The 13,306-nt window shown below is 39.8% G+C and overlaps 1 protein-coding gene across 22 annotated transcripts in view; it reads right to left on the bottom strand.

The window, feature by feature from the left end:
* Nucleotides 1-355: 355 nt before the first annotated feature.
* Nucleotides 356-13,306, bottom strand: part of LOC121292998 (ataxin-7-like protein 1) — a 310,112-nt gene continuing 297,161 nt past the window's right edge. For all 22 annotated transcript variants that reach the window (XR_005946412.1, XM_041215542.1, XM_041215540.1 and 19 more), the window contains 2 exons: nucleotides 5,594-5,671; nucleotides 356-2,838 (listed from right to left, as the gene is read on the bottom strand). Coding sequence is in view for 21 of the 22 variants with exons in the window: in XM_041215542.1 (XP_041071476.1) it covers nucleotides 2,821-2,838; nucleotides 5,594-5,671 (96 nt within the window). In the remaining variant the exon portion in view is untranslated. The remainder of the gene's footprint in view (nucleotides 2,839-5,593; nucleotides 5,672-13,306) is intronic.

The raw sequence follows: 13,306 nt of genomic DNA on the forward strand, positions 1-13,306 counted from the left end.
TCTTTATTAATATTTAAAAGTTCTAAAATTATGCTTAAAATATAATTGGACAAACCTGGGAACACAAGCTTGGTGTCTTGCCCAACAAAAATGTCTTGGAGATGCTGTGCGAGACCAGTTCCTGAAAATGGTACCAAAATATCTGACTAAATCTGATTTTTACACCTAAATCTCAAGGCACTATTTGTACTAATGGAAAAGCGAAACCACTTTTCATCAACTCAAATTGTTGACTCAATTATCATGTAGCTAACTTATAAACATTTTCTCATATTGATTGAAAAAACTAAAACAATTGGAGGGAGTCTACAAATTGGATTAAAGATACAACAGGAAAGTGCACTTCTTACAAACATATAAATTATTTTTTATTTACAAAGCCTGTTACAAAACAAAACAAAAAAAAATACATCCCTCACTAGAGAATATCTCCAAGCTGGGTGTTGAACCATGGCAGTATCAATCAGAAACAAGGTTTGTTCAATTTATTTTCTCTGTATGCCATCAAATTAACTATTTACAGCTATTCTAGACACCATTCTGTTAACAATACCACAAAGATGAAGGTAGGCATGGAATGAATGCAATGACACTGCTGGGTTGGGTTGGATTGGGGGGGGAAGGCGGTGCTGTGAAGTGAGAGGAAGAGATGGAAAAGAAAAGTGCACAAAGCAAAGTGAAAATACGTAGTGTTATTAAATCCATTTACAGAAAGAGAACGGTTACAGTATGGCACGCAGGATGATTTTTACATGCTTTCATTATCACTGGATGGGGGAATAAATTGAAATCTGCAGTAGGAAAGCACAATGAGGCAGGTGCAAATTCTTGTCTGTGCAACAGCAGTATTAACACACCCATGACTGACCAGCAATGCAAAACCCACAGAGTTTTGTCAAAATGCCATGGGTCAACAGTGTAACAAAAAAATAAGGTGTAAATAGAAAAACTTTTTCCCAAGAATTCACTGAGATTCAGCAATAATATAATAATGCTGTATAAACTATTTTCTACAAAGTTTTTGATCAGCTTTATATACAATTGTTACATCAATACAAAAGAAGGCATACAGTAATCTGCTGTCTTTTTATGGCTGACAGGCTTATGCATTGCGTCCATGATTTGTACTGGTACAATATACAATACCAAAACCCACAATGTGGGCAATTGCTGACACTTTTTTTTATAGTTACCAAGCTATTCCCTTCAGTCACGGACTTCTTTTGCATCTCACTGCCCAGTAGCAGTTTATGACGAGCACAGCCAGTGTCAGAAGGAAAGCTTGTATTCATGACAGACTTCAGCTTCTGTTTTAATATATATATAAAAAAATTATTCTAATTATTGGGAATTTATTTCCCACCCCCTGTAGTTTTATAACAACCCACAATAAATTAGAAAAATTAAAATACTTATAAGCTCCTAAGCTAACCATGACAAACATTTGTGCAAAAATAACAACAGATATGTACACAATCTTCAGTCTAACAAAATGTACATAGCAAAAGTTCAATCCAAATTTATTTAAAAAATATATAAACACACAATTTCCGACTTTCCTAAATTCTATTTCTGAACCTATCCTGGTCAGTTAGAGCATTAATAAAATGACAAATCATAAATTAATGAAAATTAACACTAACAAAGGAACAATCTCTCAACTGGGTGGATGATGATTAGCTTAAGAAAAATATTTATCTGTGCCGCAACTTCATTTTAACAGTCTCTGCACACCAGCTTTAGTTCATTTCACAATGTCCTCTTTCAACTTCTATCCATTATTAAAAACCATAAAATCCATCCCTATTACAGGAACATCCTTGTCTTCCTTTAATCCCTGCCTGTTCTTTTCTCATTGGGAAGGATCCATCACAAATAAGTGCACTTTTAACACTGAATAATAAGACATCATTAACACTTCCTTAACCTTTGCTCTCTACTTAATCTCTCATCAGTCCCTCTGCAACTACACATGACTCCACCTTTTTGAAACATCCCTTGATACAAAGCTGGTGGCAATCAAGTTTCCATTACTCTCCTAACTTAAAAGGGTACTTTCTCAAGATTCCACCTGTGCCAATGAATGAATATATTTTGCCTTCAACAGAGAAAGACTGTATTTAAAAAACCTATATTTTTGTTTTCTGGTAGCTGGGTCTCTTCAGGGATGGAATTACAAATGCAACACTAAAGTGTGAGTGCTGGTACAACAAAGGTTAGACATTTTCCTTCAATGCCTCACACTGCGCAAGACCTGCCATGTCACAAAACAACATTTTATGTTAGGATATATCATTTATATAAAATCTATAGGGATACAAATTTTAATCAGGTTGGATTCCATAAATCCTGCCAATTGTCAAGAATTTAAAAAAATGTCCAGGTAAAAAATAGATTTTGATAACTTTTATCTTTGCGCATTTGCCAAGTTACTTTAGATCATGATTAACATTTCTGATTATAACTATCCCCATAGGAGGTGGAAGGGTGGGGGGAAGGAAATCATGATTATCCCGGCTTTTCTAGAATTTGTTATATTGCGTTACTGGGCATCTCTAAACCACCACCAAAGGGAACAGGTGAAATAGGGCTCTCTTTCATAAAACAAAGGAATGATCGGTAAGTCACAACACGTTCTTTCACCATTGCTAAAAGAATGGGGGAAAAGGCCGCTAGGAGGTATTGGCTGAGAGGGAGGGTTCTTCACGTCTTCAGAGCAGAGGTTTTCGTCTTATCGATGCAGTCCATTGTGCAGTTAAAGGTGAGTACCAGTGCCATTTGTAATCACTGTCTTGGACTAATACCCCATAAAATCAGTTTTCACTGATGAACTTTTGGCTGTAAAGAGAGAAATAGAATTAAACTCCAGTATAAACAGAAAGAAGCAAAAACACTGAGTTTGTTAAATACAGTAATAGCAGGTTCAAATGGAGATATTGACAAAAATAAGTAATCTAGTCACTTTAATATTATTTAACAATATATTCTTGAGATGGTGACTCTGGGTGTAAGGTGAAATTTAGGGATGTTTTCTTCAGAAATTCAGAAGCTTATGTTAAAATAAGAATTTGGTCCACTCCACCACACAACAGCATCTTAAATAAGAAAAGAAACAAAGTTCAATCAATACACACATTTTTCTCTCTCTTTCCTTAAAAAAATGGAAAGTTTGGACAGAGAAGAGATGGAACCAAGATTAAGATTAAACAACAATTGATTAGGCACAGAGAATTCAATTGGTCTCAGAAGAACAATGAGTAGCATTCATAATTGAGACACAACTATCTGAATATGAGTTCACCCAAACTATGACAGCAAACCACTAACTATAGGATCTGTACAGAAAATGACATTCAGTAATATGAATAGGATTTTGCAAGTCAAATCATAAGACTACAAGCCATTTTTGTAGAGACTGGAATCAACAGGAATTTTCAAATTAGCACAGGCTCATGTGCTCATTATAAGAGTTAACAACTTTTAATTTGTTAGTGCCACAAATATCTCCCTTGTCTCTCCCTCTACCTCCCACATTTCTGTTACTAGTCTAATGATGCTACCTCTCCTGAGATGCCTCAGCCAGTGGATGTGCCTGTAATGCTCATCATTGCCAGTGCTTCACTGACCTGTTAAGGAAGTGTGCTTGACCAACACCAACCATAATTGCATATGTATATTTTGCGTCTTTAATGCATAATATCACACTGTGCAGAGGAGAAAAGGAGTGGACACCAACATGATAATCTTCAATCCTGCCCTCCCTTGAAACTATAGAAAGCCAAAGTTGTGGGGCATGACGGATTACCAATAAGTCAAGACTGAAATTCAAGTACCTAAAGCAAGGCTTGTAATTATTCTAGGGTAGGAAAATTCATTGTTTGCTTTTCTTGAGTTCAAACCAGAGATAGTGGGCTGGAATTTTATTCCAGAGTCCCAATCCTGATGACAGGAGCAATTCAGGGATCCTGGAAGTGATTTTGCAGAAGGCCTGCCAGCAGTGAAAGATTGCAAGCCACACTGTCAGGGATGAGAGCTGCCAATGTAGGCAGGAGAAAGAGAGCGCACTTCAAGATGGAGTTGCCTTTGAAGTCCTTTTTACAAGTTAATAAATACAAAGAGGCTACAACTGCTAGGCTGTAATCCTGCAGGGGTAACCCTTCCACTGGACACCAGCTGTGGCTCAATGGTTATTGCAAATGCAGGGTGGGATGGGGATTTTCTTTGCGGATGGTACACTGGTCTCCCAGTCTTCTGCCGAGAGGCCTTCTCCATCCCTTGGTTGCTTTTGGGCCTTGGGGTGGGGGTTGAGTGGGTTGAGGGCCACACACCAATTGTAAAATTCTAGTCATCATCAGCAGAATGGTCTAAATAGGCCCTTTAGGTGGCCTTAATTGGTTAACCACAACTTGCAGGCAGGTGGCTGTCAACACTCACCTCCCTCAATCCAGACGGTTCCAAAATGGCCTGGAAGCAGGAACATGCCAGTAAACTGGTAGTGGGAAATTGCTGGCCTGCTCACCTCCAGCCCCACTTCCTCAGCCAAATGAAAATTCAGCCCAATTCTGTTTATACCAATGACTGCAGCTACTGTTCATTCAATAATCGCACAATATCAAGCACAATACTAAGAATCCGATTAATTAAAGATACTCTTACTCACAACTTGCGCTTTTTCCCAACTGTTGATCCAGCTGGATAATAGTTACAAGCTTCATTTACAATTTAATCCACTTAAATGTTCAGAATTATGGTGGTTTCTTTTTTAAAAGTACGTACTTAAAAGCTGTTAATTCAAATATTTTTTCTGGGAATTCATTCTAGCAGAGAAGTATAAGTTTTTCAGTCGATACAAATATTATCATTACAAATGCTAATCTGTTAATTGTTCATCTGTCGACTTTGATCAGCCAAAGCAAATGCTGCACTCCCAAGCTCTTTAGGCAATCGTATGCTCTTATTATTTTAGCATAAAATAGCATTTTTCCTGATAAATGGGTTTTAAAAGTACTACAAAATTCTTCACTGGGATTGTCAATCCTTGACCAGCAGTGTGTGAGAAAACATGGAAAATCAGTTATACACTTAACAGGACTGGACTGGACTGCATAGTTCCATCGCTGTATTCTAATCCTTCTTCCTTCCCGGGAGCCAAAGAAAGTTTTAAGGAATTAAAGGGATTAAGGTTCCCTTGAGGAAATCTCTACCATCTACCAGCTTCTTGGTTTTTGAAGAAAGAGGTGTTACATTGGAATTTGAAGCTTTTTCTTTCAGTTTTGCGTCCTAGGTATCTTTCTCTCCCAGTGTGATTTAAAGGAAGTATCAGTATGGTCTTTGTCAATTTGTTAAAATGTCAATATACTCCATACTTATGCTACTTACCATAAAGATGTACAAGTAACCTGGTACTAGTTAAAATATGTGCTGTTTTATTATTGTACAGGAATTTTGGAGTAAACATAAATCTGTGGGCGCCACCTGAGCTTTATTGAAGGGCTACACTCAATCCAATTAAAAAAACAAACCTGCCATCTTAAGATCACAAAAAATATACTGCACGTCCACTGGAGGCATTAGTACTGGTGTAAATACTTACTTGTCTATTACCATGTACAGGGTTTGTTGCAGTTGAAGGACTGGACTGTGATAAAGATATGCTGCTACTTTTCCCAATCTGCATAAAAGAAATGAGAAAGTTTAAAAAAAATTCAAGTCAAAGATAATTTACCACTTGGTGACAGTATAAAATTTTCCACCCTGGAAATTAAGATTAATTTCTAGTGACATTACAGATGCAAGAATGTGAACACATATTTCTTTTCAAAAGAATGACAGGTGTCAATGCTAGCTGCAGTTAAATAACGCAATAAAACAATTATTTGCACATTGCTGAAAAGAGCCAAAGCTCTTTGCCTTGCACTCATCAGGACAAACAAAAGAATGCCAAATTTCAAATGATCACAACCATTTATACTACAGGAGGAAAGGGTGCCGACTGGTTGGCAAGTCAACTCTGATTGGCCAAGATGTTGGGAAGTCAACTCTGGCCAAGACGTTGCCATGGAGCAAATAACAGGGAGCTATCGGCTCCCCTAGCTCTTTGTTAATTCAAAAGAGGTGTAAGGCTTTAACATATTCCTTTTGCTTGCAGAGAATGGGTTCCTGCATATGAATGTCGCTTCTTGTAAGCATAAATGAGCCATGTTACAAGGTTGATTATCTCAAATTGATTGTTAGTGTAGCTATTAGCACACTCAGGATTATTTTGAGTGCTGCCCATTGTAGAATCATAGCTAACAGTAGATGTTTTGTTTTGAGTTTTACAAGCGCTGGTGGTAGAGTACGGTTTGTCCTCTGTATATTACGAACAGCCAAAGGAACACGCTGTTTGATTCAATCAGCCCATTGTTGGGACATATGGTCTATGTACCTGGCATCACATTGGCATTGAAATTCATCCATGATGTTGCTCAATTGTGTGCTAACCAGGTGTCTTTTTGGACTGACAGCAGCATCCTGTTAATGGAAAATACCACTAGTGTAATAGCAGTGTGAAAACGTTTCCTTAACCTGTTGTTCAAATTTTTGAGATACTTTGCCTTTCCATGGTAATTTGAGGTAGCCTGGACACTTTGAAGGTCTGAAAATGGCCGTCTTTGGCCCATTTGCAAGCTTGTGCAATACACCGTGAACAATGATCTGATCAGAATAGCCACAGCCTGCAGAAAAAACTTTGACATGCTTTATTTCTGTATTAAGCTTTCAGAAGGCTAGGGCCCTATTTACAGTATTGCTTATAAGGCAAATCTTATAGCAAGTGGAGCTACGTGAATCCCGACATGTATATTGCCCAGCGAAATTAGGCTAGTGATAGATACTAAAGGAGAACCTATTTGTGGATTTCTCAACATGTTAGACTGCTCCATCTCAAAAGTAAACTTGAGCGCTGGATGGAATGTATTAAGGAATGTAAGGAAATCCTCAGGCGACTACATATTCTAGCTCCTCCCAATTGGTGGCGAGGGCTGGGAGCAGGTCTAGAACCAGGGAGCATAGTCTCAAAATAAGGGGTAGGCCAATTTAGGACTGAGATGAGGAGGTTTTTTTCGTTCAGAGGATGGCGGAGACACAGGATAAAAGAGCGCGAGGAGAGCGGCGGAGACACAGGATAAAAGAGCGCGAGGAGAGCGGCGGAGACACAGGATAAAAGAGCGCGAGGAGAGCGGCGGAGACACAGGATAAAAGAGCGCGAGGAGAGCGGCGGAGACACAGGATAAAAGAGCATGAGGAGAGCAGCGGGGACACAGAATGAAAGAGCATGAGGAGAGCAGAGACACAGGATAAAAGAGCGCCAGGAGAGCGGAGGAGACACAGGATAAAAGAACGCGAAGACATACCTTGTAGTTAAGAAGCATATAACCCTAGTTGTCAGTGGTACTAGTATTCAATAAACACAGTAAAATGTAACATACATAGGAAGAAAGTAATTGAAGTAAATTAAATAGCACAAGTGAGAACGGCAGGACAGGTGTCATGTTGAGCTGTGAAATATGGGAGCTTTTGGATGCCAAGTTGATCCAATACAAAACACGTTTGCAGGAAGTGTAAGCAGCTTGAGGAATTCTGGATCAGGAAGGCAAAATGCAGACACTGCACAACATAAGGGAGGGGAAGAAATACCTGGATACTTTGTTCAAGAAGAAAGGCACACCTCTTAAAAGTGGGTCATCTGTTTTGGTCCGTATTGAGGGACAGGAGAATATGGCAGGTCATGGGACCGAGCAGATAGTAGTGGAGGCAGACTTTGCAATTGTCAAACAGGTTTGCGGTGCTCACAACCTGTGTGGATGAAAGCGAAGTCTGCAAGCTGGATGAGCTGACTGGCCATGACACTGTGGTACAGGAAGCCATTCAAGTGGGGGGAGCAAAAAGGAATGTAGTGGTAATAGGGGACAGCATAGTGAAGGGGATTGAAACTATTCTCTGCAGCAAAGAGCAAGAGTCCAGATGGTTATGTTGCCTGCCCGGTGCCAGGGTTCAGGACATCTGTTCAGGGCTGGAGAGGAACTTGCAGTGGGAGGCGGAGGATTCAGTTGTTGTGGTCCATATAGATACCAATGATATAGGTAGAACTAGGAAAGAGGTTCCGCAAAGTCAGCATGAGGAGCTACATAACAAATTAAAAAGCAGAACCTCAAAGGCAATAATCTCTGGATTATTACCTGAGCTACTTGCAAATTGGCATAGGTCAAATAAGATTAGAGAGACAAATGCGTGGCTCAAAGACTGGTGTGGGGGGAATCGGTTCTGGTTTGTGGAGCACTGGCATCAGTACTAGGGAGAGTGGGGGCTGTACCGTTGGGACGGTTTACACCTGAACCATGCTGGGATGAGTGTCCTCGTAAATTGCATAACTAGGGAAGTAGAGAGGGCTTTAAACTAAACAAGATGGGTGAAGTATCAAGTTTGGGTAGAGGTAACAATTCAAGATGTAGAGTCAAGGCAGGAGAGCAAAATAGTAAAATGAGAAATGAGGGTCAGAGAACGGCAGGAAGGGACATGGAGAGAAAAAAACCTATGAATACATCAACAGTGAAGACTAGATGTTACAAAGGTAACAAAAAAACAAAACTGAAGGCTCTCTGTCTGAATGCACGTAGCATCCATAACAAAGTAAATGAATTGATGGCCCTCATTGAAGTAAATAAGTACAATCTGATAGCAATTACGGAGTTGTTGCTGCAGGAAGACAAAGATTGGGTCCTTAATATTGAAGTTTACGTGATATTCAAGAAGAATAGGAAGGTAGGTAAAGGTAGAGGGGTAGCACTGTTAACCAAAGAGGGCATTGGTGCAATAGTTAGAGATGACCTTGGTTCAGGAGATCAGGATGTAGAATCGGTTTGGATGGAGATGAGGAATAGTAGGGGAAAAAGTATTTAGTGGGAGTAGTCTACAGGCCCCCTAACAGAAGCCATGGTGTAGGACAAAGTATTGAAGAGAAAATATTGTGTGCTTGTGATAAAGAGACATGGGTGATTTTAATCTACACATAAACTGGAAAAAACAGATTGGCAATAGTAGCTTGGATGAGGAGTTCTTAGAATGCTTTCAAGATAGTTTCTTAGAGCAGCATGTTCTGGAACCAACCAGAGAGCAGGTTATATTAGATTTCGTATTTTGTAATGTGACAGGCTTAATGAATTACCTCAGAGTAAAGGCACCACAATATGATTGAATTTTACATCCAGTTTGAAAGGGAGAAGAGCATGTCTAAGACTAGTATCTTAAACTTAAATAAGGGCAACTATGTGGGGATGAAAGCTGAGCTAGCCTAAGTGAACTGGGAAACTAGGCTAGAGAATAGATTAATACAGAAGCAGTGGCAGACATTTAAGGGGATATTTCAGAGTATTCAGAATAAGTACATTCCCACTATAAAGAAAAATTATAAGGGGAGGACCCACCATCCGTGGTTAACTAAAGAAGCTAAGGAAAGCATCAAACTTAAGGAAAAAGCGTACAACTCCGCAAAGATGAGTGGCGGGGCAGATGATTGGACAGAATATAAAGAATGGCAGAGAAACACTAAAAGGTTAATCAGGAGAAAAAGAAATTAGAGTATGAGAAGAAGTTAGCAAGAAATGTCAGAAAGCCAAGTCAGAAAGCAGAGAGTATGCATAAGTGGATCTTTTTCTGATAGAAAGAGTTTCTACAGGTACTTAAAAAGGAAAGGAGTAAGTAAAGTGAGTGTTGGTCCTCTCGAGAGTGACAGTGGGGAGTTCACAGTAGATAATAAGGAAATGGTGGAAGAAATGAACAAATATTTTGCTTCTATGTCCACTATAGGGATACAAAAACATTCCAGTAATAGCTGCAAATCAGGAGGTGAATGGGAGAGGAACTTGGTGAAATTGAAATCACTAGGGAAATGGTACTGAGCAAATTGATGGAGTTGCAGGCTGGCAAGTCTCTGGGTCCCAATGGATTACATCCTAGGATGTTAAAAGAGGTGGCGAATGGAGTAATTGACACGCTGGTGTTAATTTTCCAAAATTTGCTAGATTCTGGAAAAGTTCCATCAGATTTGAAAGTAGCAAATATAATCCCTCTATTCAAGAAGGGAGGGAAGCAGAAAACAGGAACTATAGGTCAGTTTGCTTGATGTCTGTCGTGGGAAAGTTATTAGAATCAATCACTAAGGAGGTTAAAGCTGAGCACTTAGAAGACCTCAAGGCAATAGAGAAGAGTCAGCATGTTTTTGTGAAAGGAAATTCATGATTAACCAATTTATTGGAGTTTTTTGAAGCAGTAACATGCGCAGTGGATAAAGGGGAGCCTGTAGATGTACTGTACTTGGATTTCCAGAAGGCATTTGCTAAGGTGCCACGTCAAAGATTATTAAGGAAAATAAAAGCACATGGTGTACTGGGCAACATATTAGCATGGGTAGAAGATTGGCTGGCTGTCAGAAAGCAGAGAGTATGCATAAATGGGTCTTTTTCTGACTGGCAGGATGTGACGAGTAGAGTTCCACAGGGGTCTGTACTGGGGCCTCAACTTTTCATGATTTACATCAATGAATTAGGTGAGGGGAGTGAAGACATGGTAGCTAAATTTGCAGATGACACAAAGATAGGTAGGAAAGTATGTTGTGAAGAGGACATGAGGAGGTTGCAGATGGATATAGATAGGTTGAGTGAGTGAGCAAAGATCTGGCAAATGGAGTTTAATGTGGGAAGATGTGAAATTGTTCACTTTGGCAGGAAGAACAAAAAAGCAGAGTATTACTTAAATGGAGAACGGCTACACAATTCTGAGGTGCAGAGGGAACCAGGTGTTCTAGTACATGAGTCACAGTATGCAGGTACAGCAAGTATTTAAGGCTAATGGAATGCTATCCTTTATTACGAGAGGGATTGAACACAAAAGTAAGGATGTTATGCTTCAGTTATACAGGGCATTGGTGAGACCTCACCTCAAATACTGTGTATTTGGTCTCCTTATTTAAGGAAGGATGTAAATGCATTGGAGGCGGTTCAAAGGAGGTTTACTAGTTTGATACATGGAATGAGTGGGCTCTCTTATGAGGAAAGGTTGGTCAGACTGGGCTTGTTTCCACTGGAGTTTAGAAGAGTGAAGGGTGATTTGATTGAAGTAGGCAAGATCCTGAACGGACTTGACAAAGCAGACGTCGAAAGGATGTTTCCTCTTGTGGGTGAGTCCAGAACTGGGGGGGGGCACTGTTTTAAAATTAGGGGTTGCCCTTTTAGGACAGAGGTGAGGTGAAAATTTTTTTCTCAGAGGGTTGTGCAACTTTGGAATTCTCTGGAAGGTGGTGGAGGCAAGGTCATTGAATATTTTTAAGGCAGAGGTAGATAGATTCATTTTAGGCAAGGGAATCAAAGGCTATCGGGGGTAGATGGGAATGTGGAAATCGAAACACAAGATCATCAGCCATGATCTTGTTGAATGGCAGAGCAGGCTCAGTCACTGAGTACATTCAAGGCAAAAATTCACAGATTTTTAGCTATTAAAAGCATCAAGGGATATGGGTACGGTGCGGGAAAATAGCATTGAGGTAGATCATCAGCCATGATCCAGTTCAATGTTGAAGCAGGCTAGAGGGGCCAAATAGCCTCTCCTGCTCCTATGTTCAAAGATTGCGATTGCATTATCTACATATTGGAAATATGCACTGGGTAGGAGATTAGGTGTCATTCCATCAAATATGAACATATGAAACAGGAGAATAAGTAGGCCATTCAGCCCCTTGAGCCTGATCCGCCATTCATTAAGACCAGGGCTGATGTTTGTATTTTGAGTTCTACATTCCCATCTATCCCTGATAACTTCTGATTCCCTTGCTTAACAATATTCTATTTACCTCTGCCTTAAAAATATTCAGTGACCCTGCTTCCACTCTCTTCTGAGGGAGAGAGTTCCAAAGTCAGATGAAACTCAGAGAAAAAAAAATTCTCATCTGTCCTATAAGGGTGACCCCTAATTTTAAAATAGTGCCCACTTGTTCTGGACTCACCCACAAGAAACATCCTTTCCACGTCCACCTTGTCAAGAACATTCAGGATCTTATATGCTTTAATGAAGTCACCCCTCACTCTTCTAAACTCCAGCCCAGCCTGTCCAACTTATTCTCATAAGACAACCCACTCATTCCAGGTATCAACTGAGTAAACCTCCTCTGAACCGCCTCCAACCCATTTACATCCTTCCTTAAACAAAGAGACCAAAACTGCACAAAGTGTTCGAGATGCAGTCTCAACAATGTCCTGTATAACTGAAGCATAACATCCTTACTTTTAAGTTCAATTCCTCTCGTAATAAAGGATAGCATTCCATTAGCCTTCTTGACTACATGCTGCACCTGCATACTTTTTGTGACTCATGTCCTAGAACACCTAGTTCCCTCTGCACCTCGGAATTCTGCGGTCGTTCTCTGTTTAAGTAACATCCTGCTTTTTTATTCTTCCTGCCAAAGTGAACAACCTCACATTTTCCCACATTATACTCTTCTTGCCAGATTTTTGCCCACTCACAACTTATCTATATCCGTCTGCAAACTCATGTCTTCTTCACAAAATACTTTCCTACCTATCTTTGTGTCATCTGTAAATTTAGCTACCATGTCTTTGCTCTCCTCTTCTAAGTCTTTGATATAAATTGTAAAAATTTGAGGCCCCAGCACAGACCCCTGCAGAACTCCACTAGTCACATCCTGCCAATCAGAGAAAGACCTATTTATGCATACTCTGTTTTCTGCCAGCCAGCCAATCCTGCATCCAAGCTAATTTGTTACCACCTACACCATGAACTTTTATTTTTCGCAATAACCTTTGATGTAGCACTTTATCAAATGCCTTCAGGAAATCCAAGTACAGTACGTCTACAGGCTTCCCTTTATCCACAGCACATTTCGCACTTTCAAATAACTGATAAATTGGTTAAACATGATTTCCCTTTCAAAAAACCATGCTGATTGACTCTTCCTTGTGTTTTCCTAAGTGCTCAGCTATAACTTCTTTAGTGATTGATTCTAACACGTTCCCCATGATATCAAGCTAACTGGTCTATAATTCCGTTTTCTGCCTCCCTCCCTTCTTGAATAGGAGGGTTATATTTGCTACTTTATAGACTGATGGAACCTTTCCAGAATATAGGGAATTTTGGAAAATTACACCAACGCATCTACTACCTCATTAGCCACCTCTTTTAAGGCCCGAGGATGAAATTCACCTGGACCCAGAGACTTGTCGGCCCGCAGCTCCATCAGTTTGCTCATTAGTGATTC

Source organism: Carcharodon carcharias, chromosome 21, assembly GCF_017639515.1.
Source record: "Carcharodon carcharias isolate sCarCar2 chromosome 21, sCarCar2.pri, whole genome shotgun sequence".
Lineage (NCBI taxonomy): Eukaryota > Metazoa > Chordata > Chondrichthyes > Lamniformes > Lamnidae > Carcharodon > Carcharodon carcharias.